This window comes from Ailuropoda melanoleuca, chromosome X, assembly GCF_002007445.2.
Source record: "Ailuropoda melanoleuca isolate Jingjing chromosome X, ASM200744v2, whole genome shotgun sequence".
NCBI classification, from domain to species: domain Eukaryota; kingdom Metazoa; phylum Chordata; class Mammalia; order Carnivora; family Ursidae; genus Ailuropoda; species Ailuropoda melanoleuca.
Window position 1 is genome coordinate 96,840,376 of NC_048238.1, and position 25,226 is coordinate 96,865,601.

A 25,226-nucleotide genomic window follows, 5' to 3' on the forward strand; every position below is an offset into this window, starting at 1 on the left:
GGGGGCGGGGGCTAAGGGGCGGAGGCTTGGGGGCGGGGGCTGGGGCGGAGAAAAGCAGGAGAGGAGGAGGAGGAGGGAACGAGGATGAGGATGAGGAGGGGAGGATGATAGTGAGTGAGGGGAGGAGGAAGGGGAGGTGGTAGTGGAGAGGGAGGTGGTGGTGGTGGACGGTGACAGAATAAAGGAAGGGGATGGAGGAAAGAGAGGGATGGAGGGAAAAGAGCAAGAGGCAGGAAAAGCGGATAGATGGAAAAGCAGGAAAACAGAGAGGGTAAAAGGAGGACGGACAGGATCGGGAAAGGAAAAAGATGGGGGAAAGGAAGAGGATCGAGGGGGAGGAGGAGGGCAGGGTGGAGGGAAAAGAGGAACACGAGGAGGGAAAGAAAAAGACGAGGTATGGGGAAGAGGAAAGAGGAAGGAGAAGGAAGCGGACAGAGGGAGAAGAGGAGGGGGAGGAAACTAGGCAGCGGCGGAACTCATGTTGCTATCTTTCGGCCGACGACCTCAAGCGGGGCCGGGCTACAAACACCGCGGCTGCCCGGGCAGCGCTAGCACCGAAAAGCTGACAGTCGGGCAGGGCCCGGCCGGGTGGCCTCGACGGCTCCAGCTCCCCATGCTCGGGGACCCGGTCCAGCCCCCCATGCTCTGGGACCCGGTCCCGGAGGCTCCTCAGCCCTGTGAGGGGTGCTTCTCCCCTCCCTACCCCCCCTCCCCGCCTGGAGGACAGGTGGGGGGTTCGGCCCCTCAGCCGCCGCCGCGGTGCCTCCTCTTCCTCTCTTGGGTGCTAATGGCCCGGGGGAACCCCTTGGGGCCAAGACCAAAATCTACAACCTGCCGCCTCTTCCGCCTCCCACGCTTCAGAAGCGGGAACCTCCGCGGGGCCAGGTCTTCCGCGTCCGGGCACCCATCGGGTCCTGCGCACGCGCCCGGCGGCCGCGCCAATGAGCCCGCGGGCACGGAGCATGCGTGGGAGCCCCGCCCCGCAAAGCTCCTCCAAAGGGGAGGAGCGTTTCCAGGGGGCCCGGCGCCTTCCTCTCTGGCATTGGCCCGGGGACCCTGGCGCCCGATTTTGAAAAGAACCAATAGTTTGGAGACACTGGAGCATCCTCGTTCGGAGGAGTTTGGGCCCGTATTCACGGGAAATAGAAACTTGCGGTTTCCAGGTTTTTTTCAATGCCAATTTGTTTGCTCTGATCTCTGTGATCTCTGCCCATTTCTTAAACCCCTTGATTTTGTTGGTCTTTGGAGGGGCCGATTTTTTTTTTTCAGATAATCCATTTGGATGCACTAGACCAAAGGGAAATGAAAAAACAAAAGCAATGGTGTAAAAATAAAGAGAATCTAATGAGAGTTCATATAGCGAGTGGCAAGCACTCATCCATTTTACAAGCACTGTTAGCTTCAACGATATTATGAAAAGTCCTGAAGAACAAGTAGCAGAGCAAATTTTTTTTCTTTCTAGGATTTACGGAGACCCTAACAATAACCATTCAGCATGTGTGAGGCCTGAAATTATTTATTTTACTTAACAAACACCTACAAAGCACTTACTGTGTGCTAACCCCCATTCTAAGAGCTTTAGAAATATTAACTCATTTAATCCTCACTACCTCAATGACCCTGGGATAAAGATGGTATTTTATTGTGTTAATCATACATTTGGAGAAATACGGGAAATTTAATAGTTATGAAATTGGTTTCAAAATTTAGCAAAACTAGTTTCACCTACCTCTTCAGCTTAGTTGTCCCATATTAAACTTGCCAAGCCCAATCATTTTATTCCTCAATGTTAATATTTGCTGCTTGTAATACAGAGTTTTTAAAGCACTTTTGGATAGTTTCCTTTCAATTGCCTATATTTTTCTGCCAACTGGATTAGAAAAGGAAGCTCTGTTTTGATCAATTTATGTAGTTCTTTTTATCTCAATGTCTCAGCAACCCCCTCATCTGCTCAAAAAATATGGTACATTCTGTTGTTCACAATAGCTAGTAAATAATCATCTGTTGACCACATGCAGAGTCCCTAACTCTGAGGAGTCAAACAACTTAGTAGAATCCCTAACTTCCAGGGGTGCCTGGGTGGCTCAGTTGGTTAAACATCTGCCTTCGGCTCAGGTCCTGATCCCAGGATCCTGGAATCAAGCCCCGCATCGGGCTCCCTGCTCATTGGGGAGTCTGCTTCTTCCTCTCCCTCTGCCCCTCTCCCCTGCTCATGCTCTGTCTCTCACGCGTGCTCTCTCTCTCAAATAAATAAATAAAATGTTTTGGAAAAAAAATAATCCCTAACTTCCAAGAGCTTAACAATTAGGAGAAACTCGAGGACATGTGAGAAGATGGATGCTACTTTGGCCATCATTTCCAGATTCTACTCATATCATTCTTGCCTACCTAGTTCCTTTTACCCTTCATGTAAATCTTTTGGGAGTTTTGGGGTATTTGTGGTTTGTGGGCTTGGGTTCAACTTGTCTTTGACTTGCTCTTGTGATAACTAAAGGTTAACCAGTTGCTTAAAAGTTGCCATGACGACTGATAAACTAAAAACAGATTATACCATATTTGTGGGACACCTTTTATAAGTAAGAGCCTTGTGCAAATGGCAGCAGACTGGGAGGAAGCAAAGACAGGAGTAGCATAAGTGGCAACGTGTAGGTCTAAGCAAATCAGCAATCTGAGATCATGGCATATTGCTATGGAACAGCAGGAGCTGATCATGACACACAGCTAGGTTGGTATAATAATGCATGAAGAGAAAGGGAAGAAGTAAAGATAATTTCTTTAAATGTTGTATTTGCCACTATAGTATACAGAATTGTTTTTCCGGTACGTGTTCCTTTTGACATTCTAACTTGCATGCGTACTGTGGGTCCCCTGGCATTCAGCTACACTTTAGAGAATTCCTCCTCTTTGATAATAGCTGGAAACTTCCTGCCATCTCAAGCATGTAGTCGTTTCATATTACTACACCTTTTCCTGAAAGTCTCTCAGTTGCTATTTCCTTGTCATTTTATTATCTATTTTCTTAGTGTTCTTGTACTTAGATTTTTAAAAATTAGCATCCGTGATGCTTAAGCGTGATGAGATTGTCTATTCATTCAAAATATAACCATTAAACCTTATTGCTTGCCATGAATATTAACAAACTCTTTGAAAAGTAAAAGAAGCAGTAAAATGGAGGGAAGATCTACTTGTTTTCTGGTATACCCACCATTTTAGCTTTGACCCCTGTTCTGTATTTAACCACTGCCTTCTACATTCACCCTGACTTTACTCAGCTTTAACTGTCATCTTTTGTAAACTTTCCAGGTACCCTGGGAACTTTAACAGTGGCCTTCAGGAGATCTTGGTATCAGCTCAGATTCTACTGCTATCTAATTATGTGCCATTAATCTCTCTGGAATTTTATCAACTGTAAAATAGGAGTGACTTGCCTACTTTACAAAATAGCTGTGAATGACATGTTATTTAAACCTGCATTTATTCATAAACTAATTTAATAAATATTTATCAAAGTGCTTATGAGTAAATAGTATCCAGAGAAATATCCAGAGGCACCTCATCCATCTTTTCACTTAGATAGGAGGGCAGAGGAATCTTGGCTTTGCCACTTAGCAGTTATAATTTGAGTAACCCCTCTGGGCTTCAGTTTCCTTCTTTGAAAAATGGGCATTGTGATGGTGCCTACCTCACAGAGTTACTGTAAGCATTAAATGCAATCACATATTTAAAGTGTTTAGGACAGTGCCTGGCATATAATTAAGTGCATGAAAAATGGTAGCTATTGTTAACCTGTCTTACATCAGGAAAGGAGACTCCAAATCGTCCTCATGTCTGGGATTTAGATAACTCAATTCTGCCTAATATAATTAAGCTTTTCTTATTCTATTCTCAGAATGAATGAAGAATGATTATGATCACTCATGTCATAACTTGTCATGAACTGTTTCAAGATAATCCCATTATTTTAAGTTCACCACTGATTAGCTGAGCAAGGTTCATGATTGAACCAATTGAGATAAATATGTGAAGACATTTTTTAAACTGTAAAGTGCTATACCACGTAATGGTTATTTTAATGAATAACTCTCATTTCAGTAGTTTCACTAGCCTTCTCTGCCAGTCCTCTATCTGGTCCCTTTTTAAAATGTATGGTTTTACAAAATTATTAGCATGGAGTTAAGATTTCAGTACTCAGTGTGGCTCATTAACTGGTGGTGAAAAATTCTAAAAGAGCAATTCTTATAATGTTTGAGCCATGACAGCAATATTAAATGGAAACCCTGATTTATTTGGATGCATACTAAAATCTGAGCTATTTAAGTAAATAAGCTTCTCTACCTCAAATCATTTTCTTAGATGAATAGCTTTGATAATATATATTTTATTCAGTGTAAAAAATACACTTACGATTATGGTTAAAAAACAAACAAACAATGAGATCACATGGAAAACAATGATTCGTCCGCACAATTGGTTCAACTGGGTTAGGAGCAGGTGGCAGGTCTTGGGTTGGTTTGTTCTTTTCCTTAGACGTATAGCATTTTTGTTTGACGTATAGCATTTTTTAAATTACAGTTGTGTAGTGTCGGCTACAACAGGATCGAAAAATTCGTCATGGGAGTTATCAGCTTGTTGGCCTCAGTTATAAGGGGATAATGGGTTAATCAAAACTGGGGAAATTGAGTATCAGACATAGCGCAGAAAGGACGGCGCTCCCGTACAGCTTACTCCTCCCCGCTTTCTTTCCTGAATAACCGTTAGTGAAACCATCCCAGGTTCCACATAGAAGCAAAGGCACTACTACGGTGAATCTCAACTAGGAATAAAGACAGGACCGGGCTTGGGATGAAAAGGCGGCTCCTAAAACTGCGCGTGCGCCCCGGGCGAGACTGACAAAGGCGCCCTCATTGACTCTCATTGCTTGCGTAATAAGCATGCGTCAGCGGGCCTGGCACGGGGCGCAGGCGCAGAGGGGCGGCACCCGACGGACTCTCGAAGGCGACAGGTTGTAGTTTTTGTTTAGCCGGAAAGGCTTACGTGGGGTTTCATTTGGTCAGAGAAATAAAGAACGATTCGCGGGGGTGACTAAGACAAATTCCTCATTTTCATTATAGACTTGGAGGTGGAGGATCTTCTCAGCGTTAGGGACCCCGAGGTTGGGTGGTAAGAGGTTCGGAGTCAGTCCTGCCCCACTTTGCGCCCACTGGTATTAGGGACGGTAGGGCTGCAAAGGTGAGCACCTCACTCGTCTAAGAGGTTCCTCCTTTCTTCTCTTTTCCCCCTCTTCCTCTCTGCCTACATCCCTCACCCAGTTGACTTGTCCTTATGTGAATGGGAGCCAGAAAACCTTGAGAACTTCGAACCAAGCAGTGGTTTCTTCCTCGACGTGGACATGGCACAAGAGAAAATGGAACTAGACTTGAAGCTGCTGCCGAGTTCAACCACCACAGAGGACACGCTGAAAAGATCCAACAGCGCCCCTTTGATCACTGGGCTTGGGTGAGCAAGCAGGGGTAGTTGGCAAGAGGTGGGGAAAGTGACTTACGATCGCATTCCCATGCCTTTCTCCATCGAGGTTCTACAGGCATCTCCCTTGTTCCCGCTGTCCGGAGATCTCACCCTCAGCCTTGGGGGAAGTGGGATGGGCTGGCCGGAGGGAGAGCGCACACCTACCCCGAGGTTGACACACATGTGAACCTGGACGTCCTCTTCTGACAGTCCACCAGGACCCAAAAGCAGCAACCTATTGGTGTGGAGCACGACTTTTTCTAACTTCACCCCATCCCTTACCCACTTCTTTGGAAGAAGCTGAGCATTCCCCACACTCGCCTCCAGATCTTCTGTGATGACTGTAATTTTCTGTCATTCTCTCAGCTGCTTTGTCTCCTCTGACCTTCACCTCCAGCAAATGGAAATGGTTGCCAAGCAAATAAGCTTGGACCTTTTTTACACCTAGTTTTTATTTGAACAAAAAGTTTAGATACCACAGAAACTAGATCTCCTAAATTTTGCATTCTCAATGGCCAACATTGCCCCCAACTTGGTTCTTGGGGGTGTGTGAAAAAATCCTGCTCTTTTTATGTATAAGCCACAGCTATAAGTACAAAAATTTCATGAGAATTTTCACGAGGGAGTAATTGAGGGGGGGATATGTCAAAAACAGCTCCTTTAGAGGGCTGATAGTGAAAAGCATAAGATTTAGAAACACTGTCCTAACTGAGGTTAACTATTTCCTGCACATATCCAAAAGTCTGGCCTGACACATGCTTATAATTTCTTAAAATAGATTTTGAAAGTAAGATCTTAGATCTCACATCCCAGTATCATAAAGTTTTATCAGTATTGTAAGAATGTTTGAAAAATGCATTCACTCCCTATGTTAGTAACTTTGCTCCTCCTTTTTGCTAGCATCATTCTAATTGCTGGGTATCAATTAGATAAATCACAACTGTTAAAAGTGATCTCAGAGACCAGATCTATCCTCCTTATTTAACGTATGAGGAAACTGAGGCCTATAAGCCTCTAAAATGACGTAGTAATAGAGCCAGTACTAGGAACCCGTATCTCCTGATTCCTAAGCTAGTGATTTGTCCACGACTAATCAACTTCTAAGATTTTGTTAAAGATTTATTTTAGAAAGAGTGCAGGTGTGGGGGGGAGGAGCAGAGGGAGAGGGAGAGAGGAACTCAAGCAGATTCCGTGCTGAGCATGGAGCCCGACTCCGGGCTTGATCCCACAACCTGAGCCAAAACCAAGAGTCAGATGCTTCACCAACTGCCCACCCAGGTGCCCCTCAACTTCTAAGCTTATTAACTCTAATCAAATGCAACTTTCTGGTCATTTGAGGTAAGGAAGAATATACTGTGCAAAAATAAAAGCAAGCTAAGATTATCAAAAAAATACGTGATCTTTTTTAATAGGCAGAGAAAAGGGCAACAGCTGTGCATGTTGGGCTGAAAACAAGAACATTCTATAAATTCAGGATTGACTCTAATCCTGTTTTATGAAAACATGAATTGTTATGAAGCCGCTCTGCTAGAAGGGAGAATGTTGGTTGCTCTCACTTGGGAAGAATGTTGGTTTTATTGGAAGCCTTTATGAAATGAAAAAAACAAGTTGCAAACAGTCTTAGAAGCAAGGAGAGTGATGGCAGGTATCCCTTCATGCTTTGTTTTGTTCTGCAAAGGACTTAAATTTTTTATTTTTATCATATTAGAGCATAGTTACAGTGTCAAATTGTGTAGCTTAAGCTCCTGATGAAGTGAAATTGGTACAGAAAGGTAAGAGGCAATTGCATATCTATCTAGTAGGAGTTAAAGAAACTGCAAGGTGGACCAAGTCCAGGGACTCTTGTCTCTCAAAAAGAGGTAGCATAACGGTGATACACGACATGCCTGAGGTCAGGGAACTTGGCCAAATGATCTCCTGAGGGCAGATTTTGTGCTGTTGTGGCCAGTTTAGGGTGTGGTCAGGGAAGCGAGAACAATTTAGAGTAGAATTACAGGACTCCTTAGTTGAATTCATATTCACCTCCATTCTTTTCAGTTGCATCTGTACACTGCTCACTTCCCTCACTTTCCCTTAATTGAACCTCTAATACTTGTTGCCTTGCCTCTTTTGCTGCTCACTAAATATTTGTTGCACTTCTTTCAAGTAATTTTCCAATTTTTCTTGATTCTTCCTGTATATAAACACAATCTCTCTTGCACCAGCATTTGCAGAATTTGTTCCTTAAATATCAACTCTTTAATACAAGTATTACTGTTTTTGAAGAAGTTCCTGCATTGTTTTGTGTACATCGTATATTAATAAAAATACCAATGACAAAAGTTTTGAACCTCTTGGTTCTTTATCCTCTTTAGCCCTAGTCTACTTAGCTGACTTCACTACTGGTGTCAGTAACTTTGTTTAAAGGTAGTAGTTTTTGGTTTTGGTTTTGGGTTTTTTTTGGGGGGGTGTCTTTCACTTCTCTGGCCCTTAAGAGAATTAGAGAGTAAGTTCTGGGATTTCTGCCAGTGCCTTCCCCCTGTAAATACCTGTAGCCTGACCCTGCATTTAAACTCTTGGAAAGTCAAACTACTGCCTGTGGGTCAAATCCAGCCTGCCACTTGATTTTGTAAATAAAGCTTTATTGGAACATAGCCATGCCCATTTGCTTACTTATATTGTCCATGGCCACTTTCCCACTAGAGTGACAGAGCTGAGTAGTTGCCACAGAGATTGGATGTCCCACAAAGCCCAAAATACTTACTGTCTGGCCCTTTGCACAAGTTTGCCAACCATCTGTTTTATTAAATTCTTACAAACCTGGAAAGAGAATAGTGGCCATAGAGAATGATTGCTTTGCGAATATATAACTGGCATAAACATACTGCAGTTTACATATTTAGACAGAGCTGCTTATTGATCATTTGATGTGGAACATTGAACATGTATCTAGTTTTAGTGCCTTCACTTCTTCTAAGTGGTAGCACTTAACTCAGTTGTGGGTATCACCTAGGAGTTTATGAATTCATGTTGAATGACTCCTACCAATTAAAATATATGTTTCCTCAATGATTTTTTTCAGTTGTAGTCTTATTAAAATTGACAGATAAAAATTTAGGGGAGAATGTAATTGCCAGCCTTAAGAATTACCCCCCATGTACAAAAAAGTAGAAATATGTAACTCATTAGTGTCCCTCCAACTTTCTTATAAGTGACTGCTAGAATCCATTTCTGTTCTTATAGGGGAAAATGACTGTAAAATGAAGTAAAACTTAGACCTACGTATACACCTATCCTCTCATAAAATATTGAATTACTGCCTGTTATATACAAATTACCATGCTGCAAAGTTGTATCTTGACTTAATAAGCTTGTAATTTAGCAGGGCAAATAAAAAATCAGAGGACTTAAATATATGATAAAATAAGATCTATGCTTAGGGAGGGGAAGAAAGTGCTAGGGAGATTCAAAGAACGGAATAGGGAATGACAGCAGGATTGGTGAAGGATAAGGAAAATGTTCTTGGAGAGGAGGCATATGAGATGGGTCCTGATGGATTGAGAGGATGCAGATGGGAAGAGGGGAGCTAGAGAGCTGGGACAGCATTCCAAGTATATGGAACAAGCTTGGAGACAGAAAAACAGGTGTATTCGAGAGCTGGATCACTGGCTCCCAGATAGTTAATCTGCTAACCAGTGCCGATCCTAGGTGACTTTTTCACTAACCCATGTTTTTTAAAAAAGTGCAGAGTACTTAAATACATTGTGATATAGTTGGCCAATTTTCCTTTCCTGGGCAGGACTGTACTTTATCCTGAGATTGTTAGTTATATGTTTTTTTAATACCAAAATGTCCTTTGATAAATGAAATGGTAGTGTTGGTAGATGGTGGGATTTTTTTAATGACCTTACTTGGCAAAAGAAAGATGATTAGCAACTGTATGTTTGTGCCAAGATTTTGTTTTGAAATTTTACTAGTCCTTGAAATCCAAGAGTAGAGCTAAATGGTGGCAAGCTTTAAATGTCGTAGTAAAGAACATAACTGAATTCAGCTCACGATGAAAAGTTACTGAAAGTTGTGAGCAGGTATACTGACGGAGGGAAAAAAACGAGATGAAGGGACAAATTAGACTATAGCAGAGTCCACAGGAAAGTAAAAAGGCTTGGAACTGGTTTTTGGCAAGGAGCCTGAAAAGAATAAGATGGCTATAAGAGAGAACTAGCACCTGTTTGGATATAGCCAAAAAAAAAAAAAAAAAAAAAGGAAATGTTAACATTGACTTCTTACTGTCACTGGGGAAACCTGGGTGAAAGGTACATGGGAACCCTCTGTATTTTTGCAACGTCTTGTGAGTCTTAAACTGCTTCAAAATAAAAAGTTAAAACAAAAAGAAGACATAAAAAGGAAAAGACTTCTTCAGGGTCCCAAGCTTGTCAAATAGGGCCAAGGCACCATCGCAGCCGAGGAAGATAAGCCCCCGCTTCAGCAGGCAACGGTTGCTTAGCTTGTCTCTTGTTGCCATGGGGAATGTGGCCCAGTGTGGACACAGCTTGCAAATTTTCAACAGAAGCTAGAAATCTGGAATCTGGATTCTTTATGTGAAACCTCTCAGCATTTCGAGTGTGTGCAGCCAACTTAAAAACATTTTAATACCGAGTAGGTCAAAAGAAACGTATCTGTGAATATCTCCATTCTGTTGACTCCTGCTATTGATTATCCCTCTTGTTCATGTGAAAACTTCAGAGTTGAGAGGGAATTGGGACTGCACATTGTAGCTTCAATCATAAATTTAAATCAGTTACAGGTTTACACAGAAAATGATGCATTTCCAGGGTCATGACAAATTATACTTATTCTTGGTAGCATGATTAGCGGTAAAGTGGCATGCTTGAGAATTCCTTCCCTTACATGGAGATTTGTTTAAGCTCAGCCAACTAAGGCTTTGTGTGTGCGTGTGTGTGTGTGTGCATGTGTGCTCTAATTTCTCCATCTGCACAGCTGTCTCCACAAAGAACCCATTTACATTAATGGCATTGCTGTTTAAGTATTTGAAATCTTATTTCTTAAAAAAATTTTTTTGTAATGGATTTCAAATGTTTTCTTTTTCTTCATAGTGATAACTCACAGGTGTTGCAAGCTGACACGTTAACAACTCCAAGAAATAACACAACGCATATGGCACAACATTGTCTGGTAAGAAAATGCTTGTAGCAGCCTCACTGGCCAAGACTTGTGCTATTGGTCTTAACTAGTGGTCCTCAAACTTGAGTGTGCACTTGGAAGTCTTGTTAAAACAGACTACTGGCCCTCAACCCCAGAGTTTCTGATTCTGGGGATCTGGGGCGGGGCCTGAGAATTTGCATTTCCAACAAGTTCCCAATATGAGAAACAGTGCTCTAAACATCACTGAAGGAAAAATAAATACGTTGACTACAGTTATGATTGCTGTGCTGCAGCTGCAGCAGAATTAACTTTTAAATCCCATCTGGATTTAACATCGAGATTTGTTTTTATGTATAAGACCATCTGGCTTCCAATTTTTAAAAGAACATTCTAATTTTGAGAGGAAAATTTGCAAGCCCTCCTAAGAGTAGTTTTTAGGCTTTTACTTCAGCTTTTATCTCACATTTATCTTGAATTGAAAATAAGGTTTGTTTTCATGGTGTTATAATGTAATCTCTAAATTATAACTCTTATTTACTAATTATCCTGTAAACATAGGAAATATGCTTGTAGATCAGTAAACCAAAACGAACAAATGATTCACTTTATGAATCTTTTTATTGATGTGAAATTCATATAAGATACAGTTAACTATTTTAAAGTATACTATTCAGGGGCATTTAGTGCATTTACAGTGCTGTTCAGGTACCACCTCTCTTTTCTTTTGAAACGCAGACATCCTGGGGTGCATGGGTGGCTCAGTCTGTTGAGCATCTGATTCTTGATTTTGGCTCGGGTCCTGATCTCAGGATCATGAGATCCAGTCCCATGTTGGCTTGTGCTGGGCGTCAAGCCTGCTTGAGATTCTCTCTCTGCCCCTCCCCCATTCTCCCTCTCAAAACAAAAAACAAACAAAAAAAACCTCACATTCTTGTCTTGTTCCCTAGGTAAAAAGCTTTCAGTCTTTCATCATTGAGTATGATATTAGCTATAGGTTTTGGTAAATGCCCTTTGTTGTGTTAGGGAAATTCCTTTCTGTTCCTACTTGCTGAGTGTTTTTTATCATGAAAGCATGTTGAATTGTTTCAAATGCTTTCTGCATCTATTGAGATGATCATGTGGGGTTTTTTCCCCCTCTGTTCTGTTAATATGATGCATTACACTGATTTTCTTATATTGAACCACCTTTGCATTCCTGGGATAAGTCCCACTTGGTTCTGTTGTATAATCTTTTTCATGTACTGTTAGATTTGGCTTGCTATTATTTGGTTGAGAATTTTTCCATCTGTATTCATAAGGGACATTTGTCTGTAGTTTTCTTGTAGTATCTTTGCTGGCTTTGGTATCAGGGTAGTGCTTATCTCATAGAATGTTTTAGGAAATGTTCCTCTTCTTCTGTTTTTGGAAGAGTTTGAGTAGGATTGGTATTGATTCTTCTTTAACTGTTTGGTAAAATTCACCAGTGAAGCCATATCTGGTCCTAGACTTTTCTTTGTTGGGAGGGCTTTGAAACAGATTGTCATTGTACTTGTTTACACATCTGTTGACATTTTCTCTTTCCTCTTGAGTCGGTTTGGTAATTTGTGTGTTTTTTAGGAATTTGTCCATTTCTTCTAGACTGTCTAATTTGTTGACGTATAATTGTTCATAGATTTCTCTTACATGATTTTTTAGTGAAATGTTATAGCTTAGAACCCATTTTAATTTTTTTTTTAATTTTATTTTATTATATTGTGTTAATCACCATACAGTACATCCCCAGATTCCGATGTAAAGTTTGATGCTTCATTAGTTGCGTATAACACCCAGTGCACCATGCAATACGTGCCCTCCCTACTACCCATCACCAGGCTATCCCCTTCCCCCACCCCCTCCCCTCTGAAGTCCTCAGTTTGCCTCTCACAGTCCATAGTCTCTCATGTTTCATTCCCCCCTCTGATTACCCCCCTTTTCTTTATCCCTTTCTTCCCCTACCGATCCTCCTAGTTCTTATGTTCCATAGATGAGAGAAATCATATGATAATTGTCTTTCTCTGCTTGACTTATTTCACTTAGCATTATCTCCTCCAGTGCCGTCCATGTTGCAGCAAATGTTGAGAATTCGTTCTTTCTGATAGCTGAGTAATATTCCATTGTATATATGGACCACAGCTTCTTAATCCAGTCATCTGTTGAAGGGCATCTCGGCTCCTTCCATGATTTGGCTATTGTGGACAATGCAGCTATGAACATTGGGGTGCATATGGCCCTTCTCTTTACTACGTCTGTATCTTTGGGGTAAACACCCAGTAGTGCAATGGCTGGGTCATAGGGTAGTTCAATTTTTAACTTTTTAAGGGACCTCCACACTGTTTTCCAGAGTGGCTGTACCAACTTGCATTCCCACCAACAATGTAGGAGGGATCCCCTTTCTCCACATCCTCTCCAACAATTGTTGTTTCTTGCCTTGTCTATCTTTGCCATTCTAACTGGCGTAAGGTGGTATCTCAGTGTGGTTTTGATTTGAATTTCCCTGATGGCTAATGATTTTGAACATTTTTTCATGTGTCTGTTAGCCATTTGTATGTCTTCATTGGAAAAGTGTCTGTTCATATCTTCTGCCCATTTTATGATTTGTTTATTTGTTTCTCGTGTATTGAGTTTGAGAAGTTCTTTGTAGATCTTGGATACCAGTCCTTTATCTGTGGTGTCCTTTGCAAATATATTCTCCCATTCCGTGGGCTGTCTCTTAGTTTTTTTGACTGTTTCCTTGGCTGTGCAGAAGCTCTTTATCCTGATAAAGTCCCATAAGTTCATTTTATCTTTTATTTCTCTTGCCTTTGGAGATGTGTCGTGAAAAAGGTTGCTCTGGCCGATGTCATAGAAGTTGTTGCCTATGTTCTCCTCTAGAATTTTGATGGATTCCTGTCTCACATTGAGGTCTTTCATCCATTTGGAGTTTATTTTTGTGTATGGTGTGAGAGAGTGGTCAAGTTTCATTCTTTTGCATGTAGCTGTCCAATTTTCCCAGCACCATTTATTGAAGAGACTGTCTTTTTTCCACCGGATGTTTTTTCCTGCTTTATCAAAGATTAGTTGCCCAAAGAGCCGAGGGTCCATTTCTGGGTTCTCTATTCTGTTCCATTGGTCGATGTGTCTGTTTTTGTGCCAGTACCATGCTGTCTTTGTGATCACAGCTTTGTAGTACAGCTCGAAATCCGGCATTGTGATGCCCCCAGCTTTGTTTTTCCTTTTCAACAGTTCCTTGGAGATTCGGGGCCTTTTCTGGTTCCATACAAATTTAAGGACTATTTGTTCCAGTTCTTTGAAAAATGTCCTCGGTATTTTGATCGGGATAGCATTGAAAGTGTAGATTGCTCTGGGTAGTATGGACATTTTAAAATATTGCCTCCTAATCTTGAGACAGAATATTTTCTGGGGTGCCTGAGTGGTGTAGTCAGTTAAGCATCCGACTCGGTTTCAGCTCAGGTTGTGATCTTACGGGTTGTGGGATCGAGCCCCATGCTAGGCTCTGCACTCAGCATGGAGTCTGCTTGAGACTTTCTCTCCCTCTCCCTCTGCCCCTCCCCCACACATACTCTCTCTCTTTCTCTCTCTCTCTAAAATAAATAAATAAATCTTTTTAAAAATTATTAAAAAAAGAAATTGGGTATTTTCTTCTTTGTAGAATGGTATCTAATATTGTTTCCACAAATGCAATATTATACTGGGAAAAAATTAGAATTGTTCATTAAACAAATCTTCCTTCTTCCATTCACTCACTCATTTACTCATTCATTTAACAGTATTTATTGTGCACTTGCTTGTCTATTGAAGACTTCCATACCTAGTCATTCTTCTTTTCTACTCAGCCAAGTCAACAAATATTTTTAGGTATCTCCTATGTATGAAGCCCTGATCTAGTTGCCAGAGAGACGTAACCTAGCATGAGGGGCTGAGGTAGGAAATGACCTCCCTTAGTTGAGATCTCACTGATGTGTAGGAGTTAGCTAGCTTGGGATACTAAACATTTAAAGAAGAATCAATACCAGTCCTACTTGAACTCTTCCAAAAATGGAAAAAGAGGAACATTTCCTGATGATCATAGGGGCAGACAAGATTCCACGTTAAAAAAAAAAATGGCATGTGTGAAGGCCTGGAAATGAAGGGGAGTGTAGTGCGTCAAGAATAGAGTGTTTAGAGAATTTGAAAGACGTGCATTCTAGCCGGTGTAGAAGTAAAGATGAAGTGGTGAGAGATGAGATTGGAGATGTGGATTAGTGCAAGATCTCGTAGGGCCTTCCAAGGCATGCTAAAGATTTTTCACATTGTCCTCCTAAGGTCAGTGTGAAGCCACTGAAGAATTCTAAGTCTGTGACTGACATGACCAGATTTGCATCTTTAAAAGATTACCCTGGCTGCAGAGTGGTAAGTAGATTGGAAGCGGGCAAAAGGAGATGCGGAATGATCGCATAGGAGGCAAGTGCAGTGACCCTGGCTACTGTGATGGCTGTGGACGTGGAGAAGAGTGGGAGATTCATGAGATATTTGAAAGGTAGAATCAATTGCTGAAAGATTTGATGGAGGGTGGGCGATGGTGGTGGCAAAGATGACTACTAGCCCTCTGATTTGGGCAACTGATGGGCCTGTGGGGCCATAGAGGAGGGGAAACTTTGGCAAAAGAGTGGATTTAGAGGGGAAGGTAAGTTTAACGTTGGACATGTTCAGTTTGAAGTTCTCTGGGATCTCTAAGTAGAGATGTTAGTTGTACTAGTTTAATCTCAGGATAGAGATCTGGGCTAGAGACACACATTTAGGCATCACCAGTAGATCCTTATTTAAAGCTATGGGAATGAATGATATGACCTATGGAGAGAGTATAAAAGGAGAAAAGAGGCTACAGGAAACAGCTTTAAAGATCACTGTAGTACCATGAAAATACAAGGAAAAGTATTAAGTCATATGCTATCAAGTGGTCAAACGTGATAAAAACTGAAAGGTGTCCTTTGAGTTACCAAAATGGAGATTATTAATGAATTTCTTATATTCGAAAGCAAGTTCCATGGAGACAGGGATGGGGTAAGATGAAGCCAGATTGGACTGGGTTGAAGAATGCCTGAGAAGTGAGGGTCTATAAGTGGCATCGTATAGACTAGCCTGCTTATTCGTGTGCACGTTACCCTTTCTATGCCTTAATTTCCTCTTCAGCAAGATGGGAATGTGACAGTATCTGCCTCATAGGTTTGTTGAAGTGAGTACATTAATCAGTGTAACATATCTCAAAAAAATAAACTGGAAGAAAAAGAAAAAGAGAAAAACTTAGAGCACATAGCACAACAATGTGAATATACTTGACACCACTGCACTGATACATTTAAACATGGTTAACATGGTAAATTTTTGTGTATTTTACCACAATCTGAAGGGGAAAAAATGTGGGGCACCTGGGTGGCTCAGTTGGTTAAGCACCTGCCTTTGACTCAGGTCGTAATCCCAGGTTCCTGGGATCGAGCCCCATGTGGGGCTCCCTGAGCAGGGAGCCTGCTTCTCCCTCTCCCTCTGTCCCTCCCCCCTGCTCATGCTCACGTGCTCTCTCTCTCTCAAATAAATAAAATCTTTAAAAAATTTTTAAAATGCTTAGAGCATATAAAAAATCAACATAAAGCACTCAGCACAGCACTGACACATACTAAGTGCTCAGTAAGTACTAGATGTGCTATTAGCAATAGTGTATATAGAGATCAAACATGTACCTGGCAGTTTTTTAAATGCATAATTTTTCTTAGGAATTCTAGGCTCTTAATTTGCATAAGGTTCAATTTAATATAATACATGTTTCAAACAAACCATCTTATAGAACAGTTGTGTTTGGCAGAACTGACATCATTAACACTGACTTGATGGGAGTTTCAAGACTTATCTGTTTAGCTGCTATAACAGCATAATGCGTAGGCTTTTATTTTGCTCGAAGTATTACTTCGTTATTATTGTAAGACTTACGTAGGTTGATACTTGCTTTCAGGATAAATAGGCTGAATTGTCTGGCAGAGTGACATGATAATTAGAATGCTTTTGGCAGAAGTAACAAAATCCTGATATATCACATTACAAAATAGAAACATCAGTTTTGAAAAAATACACATATTGTTAAGTGATAACATGAATCCTGAGTGTAAGGGTCCTTTCCCCTACTAGACTGTCCTTAAAATTGGTGCCGCAGGAACCTAGAGTAGCCAGAGTCATAGAGATAGAAAGTAGAATAGTGGTTGCCAGGGGCTGGGGTGGGGGTGGAATGAGAAGGGTTTAATGGGTATAGAGTTTTGGTTTTGCAAGATGAAAAGAGTTCTGGAGATTGGTTGTACAGCAGTTTGAATATACTTAACACTACTGAACTGTACACTTAAAATGGTTAAGATGACAAATTTCATGTGTATTTTATCACAATTAAATCTTTTCAAAATGAGGACTGCTTTTCATGTATTTCAATGTAGGTAAAAATGTTTTCAAAAAAATTGCAGTGCTAGAGGGCATTGAAGAACCACGGGTGCCATTTAACACACAGATCAAGATGCACATTTCCAGTCCTTGTAAAAATCTGCTCTCTCACAATTATTTTCTTAATTAAGCTCCAATATTTTCCTCCACACTCTCAGAAAATCACTCCACCCCACTTCTGGTGAGCAAAAACCCGAGGCCCTCTTCTGACCGTGGGGACCATCCCTTTCCCTGATTTTCCCTTCGCTGTATCTCCTAAGAACTCCAGGGTTGGCGTGCCTGTTCCCCACTCTTCCACTAGGAATTCTCTTCCTGGCACCTCTGTTGTATTTGGGGTGGCCACATCTCTTCTCCATCTCCGCCCCCTCCTACTCCAAGAAAAGCAGGAGAAATGTTTCATCTTCCTGTCAGAAAGGGTTGTCCCTTTTAACTTTATGGCTACTGATATTTATCTGATTAGGGTTTTTTTTTTAAGATTTTATTTATTTGTTTGACAGAGATAGAGACAGCCAACACAAGCAGGGGAAGTGGGAGAGGAAGAAGCAGGTTCCCAGCAGAGGAGCCTGATGTGGGGCTCGATCCCATAACACCGGGATCACGCCCTGAGCCGAAGGCAGACGCTTAACCACTGCGCTACCCAGGCGCCCCTTATCTGATTAGGTTTTGCTTTTCATGTGGCAACTACAAACTAAATTTAATTTACGGCCCACCCAGCACTAAGTGTATAATACATTCCTGGCCCTGCATTACTCTCTGTCTTGCTAGCCTACATTCAGTTCATGTTCAGGATCAGTCGTTGCAGGAACTAGGTGGAGGCATTGATAAACATGGCATACAGCTCCTGCTCAGGATTGTCCACGTGCTTTATCTCTAGTAACTACAGAAGGAATGGGTTCAAAATAGCAAACGTAGTAAAGGTAAAATTCTTTTCAAAGAATTTAATGTCTTTATGATATTAGTTTTCTGTGGTTTCTCTTTTTAAAAAGATTTTATTTATTTGACAGGGGGTAGAGAAAAAGAACAAGCAGGGGAATGGCAAGCAGAGATAGAGGGAGAAACAGACTCCCTCTGAGCAACAAGCCTGATGCAGGGCTTGAACCCAGGACCTTGGGATCATGACCTGGACTGAAGGCAGACACTTAACTGACTGAGCCACCCAGGGAGCCTTATGGGTTCTGTTTTAAATGGAACTAAGCTTGATCTTTCCTATCCTAATTCCTTCATTGAAGATAATGCTTGGGAGTCTGCTTCATCCAGCATGCTCCCCAGTGCCCCTACTCCTCCCCACCCCCATGACCTTGTTCCTTGGTGTTGGTACTCTTGCTTCCTCCCAAGAACTCCCCTCCCCTCCTTGAGTGTGAGAAAAAGGCACACTGAGAAATTTACGTAAAAGACACCAGTGAGGTTTATTGATATCTCAGAAAGTGCTTTGTTTCTGTTTTAATACTTAGTTTCATGTAGAAAAATTATCTAGGGGGGGTGCCTGGGTGGCTCAGTCGTTAAGCATCTGCCTTCAGCCCAGGGCATGATCCTGGCGTTCCGGGATCGAGCCCCACGTCAGGCTCCTCCGCTGGGAGCCTGCTTCTTCCTCTCCCACTCCTGCTGCTTGTGTTCCCTCTCTCACTGGCTGTCTCTCTCTCTCTCTCTCTCTCTCTCTGTCGAATGAATAAATAAAATCCTGAAAAAAAAAGAAAAATTATCTAGGGACGCCTGGGTGGCTCAGTCAGTTAAGTGTCTGCCTTCGGGTCAGATCATGATCCCAGGGTCCTGGGATTGAGTGCCTCATCAGACTCCTTGCTCAGCCGGAGCCTGCTTCTACTTTGCCTGCTTTGCCCCCCTGTTTGTGCTCTCTCTCTCTCTCTCTCTCTGACAAATAAATAAATAAAATCTTTTAAAAAAAATTTTTTTTAAAGATTTTATTTATTTGACAGAGAGACAGCCAGTGAGAGAGGGAACACAAGCAGAGGGAGTAGGAGAGGAAGAAGGAGGCTCCCAGCCGAGCAGGGAGCCCAATGCGGGGCTCAATCCCAGAACCCTGGGATCACGTCCGAAGCCGAGGGCAGACACTTAATGACTGAGCCACCCAGGCGCCCCTAAAAAATATTTTTTTTAAAAAGAAAAATTATCTAAGGTAATTCCCTTGCAAACACAACCTGTAGTGCTTAACCTGTGGGAGATTGTCTTCCAGAGCCTTCTTTTCTCCAATTAATTTTCCATGTTATTCCTAAAAAATCAGCCAAGTCCAATATTTAATCCACATTTTATGGCTTATGATTCTATAGCTCAAGTTCAAATCCTACCTTCCCCAGACATTTCATACTACATTCCTGTTGATCTCATCTATTTTAGTCAAGGCATTCTTCTCAGGATTTCCTAGATAAAGTTTTCCAATAGGAAATTCTAAACCTTTTCCTGAAACTAACCAGTTCCTTCCCATCCCTTAGATTTCAATTAAAGATAATCTCTTCCAGGAAATCCTGCGTAGTTAGTTTAGGACAGTTTGCCACACCATGCAATTCTCTTCTTTTGTTTTTTTATAACATGTCATTGTAATACAGCTAAAGTACCGTAATTTCTTTATATAGCGCATATGTATATATTTACGTTCAGGTTACCATGTCTTTCCACTTAGGGTGTTTCACATTTTATATTGTGAACTTTCTGGGCATTTGAATGATAACAATGTGAGCATCAGTAGCATGAATTAAATGTATTGAAATTCTGTTTGTTCAAAAGATGTGTGTGTGTGTGCATGTGTATTTGGTGGGTTTTTTTTAAGGGAAAACCTACATTTTTCAGATTTGGTGCATGTCACTGTGTAACAGCTTCTCAGTGCTCAATGCTAATAAAGGGAAGCATTGGGGGAGAATATCCCAAACTGTGGATAAATCACAATGTTTTCTACTTACTTTGGAAAGTAGATTGTTTTAAAGTATGCTTTAAGAATGGCCATACAATTTTTTAAATTAATAAGAATATCTAATGTTGGAGAGATAGAAGAAAATTGATATTCTCATACACTGCTAGAAAATAAATTTGTATAAGCTTTCTGGAGGGCAATTTGGCAATGTGTATAAATGGCATTGTGACCCAGAAATTCCATCTCTGAACTTCTCTTAAAGAATTCATTAAGGATATGTGCAAAGATTAGCTTAAATGTTGTTATCACAGCATTATTTATGAGTGAGCAAAAAAATGTGGCAACAATATGAATGGTTAGGGAATAGGTTAAATGAGTGAGCTTTCATTATCTGTGTTTGAATCCCAGTTCTAGCAATTACTAGCTGTATGAACTTGAACAAGTTGTCTAATTTCTCTGGCCCTCAGTTTTCTAATCTTTAAAACGGGGACAATAACAATGTCTACGTCATGGGGTGGTTGTGAGAATTGAGTGAGATAAGATGTGCCTGGCACATAATGAGTGCTTCTTATTATGGTACATTCATATAATCTAATATTCAGCCTTTAAAAATGGCGTTGCACATGGGGTGCCTGCCTGGCTCAGTCGGTAGAGTATGTGACTCTTAATTTCAGGGTCATGAGTTCAAGCCCCACATTGGACATAGAGCCTACTTAAAATAAAAATTTTTAAAAACCACACAAATAAAATGGTATTGCAGGTGAATTTTAATATGGAAAGATATGTGGAATGTATTAAGTTACTTTTGTTTTGTTTCTACAGTAAAATTCAGTAAAAATTCAGTTCATTCGTCTGTTTATAACACAATACACAAGAAGCAAAGTGTTTCACGTCATAGATTTCACTTCCAACTCCTTGAACTGTTCATTTCTTTGGCTAAAAGGAGAGAAAAGTGGGGAAAGCCAGGCAATGCCTAGGCAACTAAAATAAAGTAGGAGTGGGGGGCAACACTAACGTCATCCTCACAGGGATGGGCACGAGGGGCTGCTGGTCGCAAGCTGATTTTCTAGAACTGGTAGCTGGGAGCACAGGAGCACCACTTAGACGCTCGCACTTCATTCCTCTCTGCCCCACACAGCAGCACCTTCTGGTAGTTGCCCTCAAATGCCTTCCTGGATGTGGTAGCACAGGGGCGTGCCATACTTTCTCTTGAATTTAGACCGAATTTTTAACATGTCCCCTTCCTTCACTATGGGTGACCATGATTCTAATCAGGACCTTATCATGAGCCCCCTTACCCTTCATGGAATCACACAGTCAGTCATCAAAATAGGGCAGCTTGTTCTGAATACACCGGACCAGGCTAAGAAAAGCATTTTCCAGGTCTCTCTTGACCTCCTCCTTGATCATAAGGGCTGTCACTCTTATACCTTTCAAATTCTTTCTGGATGTGATACACACTAGCTCGGTCATGATGATGATGATCCCCTTGGGAACATCAGTTCCTTTCCTCTTCACTCCAGCATTAGAGATTATAGGCATCTAGGGTCAAACAATTCATAATCCATGACAGCGCCATCCTCCACTCTTCTACCCTTTGCAAGGACAACCGTCAGCTTGCAGAAGCCACCAGATGTGTTGGAAACAATGTCCTTCTCCAGATCAGTCTTGTACATTTCCTTGCAGACTGTTAATTTCCTCTAGCATCTAATTGGTCCTTGAGCAGATGATCTCAGTGAGGGAGTCCTCATCTGTCCTCAGCACCTGCATGGGAGAGGCTTTCAGCTTGGAAGCCTCATACTGAGCAGGTGTTTTCACTAGGCCCCAAATCACCTTCTCCAGGTGGTCAGGCAGCCAGGCAAGGCTGAATTCAGTGCTGATGCAAATTCCTTTTTGGTCCTTGTCTGGTAGGTGAAGGCAATATCCTGTCTCTCCTCATTGCTGTAGTTGGCCAACATGTTGATGACAGTGACTTCATCCACACCGTTTGCCTTTATGCCGTTTCAATGTTCAAAGCATTACACTTGACATCAAAGTTGGTATATGTTTTGACTGGCCTGTATGCATTTGAGGGTGTAGAGTGGTCACCCTCCAAGTGGAGTTTGCACAGAATTCGTGAACAGTGGACATTTTGAAAGATGCTGGCCCATAAGCTGAAAGCTGCAGGCATCCCCAGATGCAGAGCCAGAATGTATTAAATTATAAAGAAAAAAAATGGGGTGCCTGGGTGGCTCAGTTGGTTGAGCATCCAACTCTTGGTTTTGGCTCAGGTCGTGATCTCAAGGTCATGAGATCAAGCCCTGTGTCAGGCTCTACGCTCAGCACGGATTCTTCCTGAGAGATTCTCTCTCCCTCTCCCTCCCCCTCTGCTCTTCCCCTCACTCACGTGCTCTCTCTCAAATAAATAAAATCCAAAAAAAATTATAAAGAAAAAAATATCCAAACTGCAAAACAGTATGTGTGGTAGGATCCAGGTCTGGGAAAAGAAACACTGAGATATTTGCTTTGGTCATCTCTGGATGGTGGGTGTTTCTGGGTTTTTTCCCATTAATTATGTTTTATACTGTGTGTGTATTGCTTTATAATGAGAAAAAAATAAATCAGTTTCTGTTGGAAAAAAAAGATCAGGATGAATAGGTGGAGCACAGAGGGTTTTTAAGGCAGTGGAACTACAATACTGTAATGATGGATATGCGTCATTATACATATGTCCAAACCTATAGAATGTATAACGTGAAGAGTGAACTCTGATGTAAACTATGAACTTGGGGTGGTAATGACATGTCAATGTAGGTTCATCTATTATAACAATTTACCACTTTTGTTCAGCTTTTGATAGTGGGGGAGGCTCTGCTTATGTGAGAGCAGAGGAAATCTTTATACCTTCCACTCAATTTTGCTGTGAACATAAAACCGATCTAAAAAATAAAGTCTTAAAAGTAAATTAATTAAAAGATCAGATGGGAAAAAGAATAAAGAATGCTGGGTGGTAAGGAATAGGTAGCCAAGTCTTATAAAGCTACCATATATAATTCTACTTGTTGTTTATATGTCATTAAACATTGAATTCTAGAAATACTTAATGATGGTGGTGATAATGATGGTAGTGGCAGTAATAGTTACCATTTACTGAGCACATACTATGTGCTGGTGCTATGTGACACATATTACATGCATTATCACCATTATCATATTTCATACAAATAGACACTTGAAAGAGAAACTCTTGTTACATCGTTCATAGCACTATTCCATATAGCAACAAATCGTATGTCCAATATATCCCTTTTATGCAAGTTTTGTGGAGATAAGTTTGTTGACTTTTGTGAAAAGGGTCAGCCAATAGCCTTATTGATTTGAATTAGGAATTTCTTTTTTTTTAACTATATATATATATTTTTTTTGAGAGAGAGAGAGAGGGTGTGTGTGTGTGTGAGAGAGAGAGAGAGAGAGAGCGGGGGAAAGGCAGAGGGAGAGATATTCCTAAGCAGGCTCCCCTCTCAGCACAGAGCCCAACACAGGGTCCAATCTCACAACCCTGAGATCGTGACCTGAGCCAAGATCAAGAGTTGGATGCTTAACCTACTGAACCACCGAGGCGCCCTGAATTAGGAATTTTCTTGAACTGTCAACCCTGGAACACGATTAGTACAGGCTAGTCTGAATTTCTGGCCAGTCAGCGGTCATTAGCTGTCTGATACCTCCTTCTTCATACCCATGCACTGGATAGAGCCTGAACCAGGCTCAGGGCCGATTAATATGTGAGTGTGTCTCTTCCAAAGGTAAAGAGACAGTGCTGTTGTGTATAATCTGCTCATCTGTGTACCAAAGTAGATCATTTCGCCACACTCGAATTTTTTCTTTTTAGTGTGGCATTCAAGCCTTTTCAGCATCTTCACCCTCTTGGCCTCAGAATCTTCTATCCCTCCAGAGACACCTCGCATTGCACTCACACGGGACTAACAACCTTTCTTAAAACATGTTTCCTAAAACATGCCTAGCACTCTCCCTTTTCTCTTGTTTGTACTGTCAAACTCTTTACCCTGTGAGGCCCAACTCACACCGCCACCTTGTGCCTTACTGTCTCCCATCTCCCACTCCCTGTGCCCATTCACTTAATCTTAGCTTTTTATCCCCACCCCACTTTGCCTCCATTTAACACTCATTTCTTTGTCTCGCATATAATAATTAGCTCTCGTGTCTGGACTGTAAGGTGTTGGTGAGTAATAACTATGGCTTATTTTTCTTTTAATCTGTCCCTTCCCTCTGAGCAGAAAAACAGTTCCTTAAACATAATAAAGGCCCAATAAATATTGAAATACTTAAGAGCTAGCCCTATTTTTCTGACAGTGACTTGTTATGATAAAGTAATTATGGCTCATTGTCCAATGTAATTTAGATGTAGTGAATTTTCAGTGATCCTCATACAAATTTTCTATTATTACTTCTACAGCCTTGGCTGTTTCCTCCACCTTCTAGCAAATTAGACGAAACTAACTGGTTTTAACACTTTCTTAAGCAAGATATAACTAGGGAGAGGAAATGCTCCTTAAAGAATCACATGATACATTTAAAAATCTAATAAAAATTCAGATTCACTACTTCATAACAATGCTTGTATATCCAACACACCTTTTTGAGCACTCATCTTCTCCCCCCCCCACACCAACTCACTCCTCTTACTGCCTTTCCTGGCTACCACCCACCCATGGGTCTCAGCTAGGAACCTCAGACCAAGCTTGAGCTCTTTTCACTCTTTCTTTCTTTCTTTCTTTCTAAGATTTTATGTTTTAATTTTGTTATTGTTTTAGAGAGCACATGCCAGAGGGAGAGGGAGAGAGAGAATCTTAAGCAGGCTCTGTGCTCAGCTCAGAGCCCCACTCAGGGCTCAATCCCATGACCTGAGATCATGACCTGAGCCAAAATCAAAAAGTCGAATGCTCAACTGACTGAGCCACCCAGGCCCCCCCAAGGATTTTATTTTTAAGTAATCTCTACTCCCAACATGGGGCTTGAACTCACAACCCTGAGATTAAGAGACGTGCTTTACTGACTGAGCCAGCCAGGCACCCCTCTTTTCACTTTCTCATCGTTTCTCCAGTCTGCCTCCTTCTCTTCATACCGCCCTTTTTCATTCAGACTCTCATTATCTTTTACCTGGCCTTTGATCCCGCTTCTAGTCCCTCTTCCCTCTACCCTCAATTTGCCCTATATATGCTGCTAGGGTTGCCTTTAGTTCTTTTTT

The 25,226-nt window shown here is 41.4% G+C and overlaps 1 protein-coding gene and 1 pseudogene across 7 annotated transcripts in view; one reads left to right on the forward strand and one right to left on the reverse strand.

The window, feature by feature from the left end:
- Positions 1-4,955: 4,955 nt before the first annotated feature.
- LOC105237425 (protein FAM122A-like) overlaps positions 4,956-25,226 on the forward strand; it is a 63,534-nt gene continuing 43,263 nt past the window's right edge. For 2 of the 7 annotated variants that reach the window (XM_034649464.1, XM_034649463.1), the window contains exons 1-3: positions 5,014-5,496; positions 10,599-10,677; positions 14,968-15,054. In XM_034649464.1, the coding sequence (XP_034505355.1) occupies positions 5,390-5,496; positions 10,599-10,677; positions 14,968-15,054 (273 nt within the window). In that variant the 5' untranslated portion in view covers positions 5,014-5,389. The other 5 variants (XM_034649462.1, XM_034649460.1, XM_034649459.1 and 2 more) reach the window with 5 other exon arrangements.
- LOC100479159 lies at positions 21,048-22,162 on the reverse strand (annotated as a pseudogene).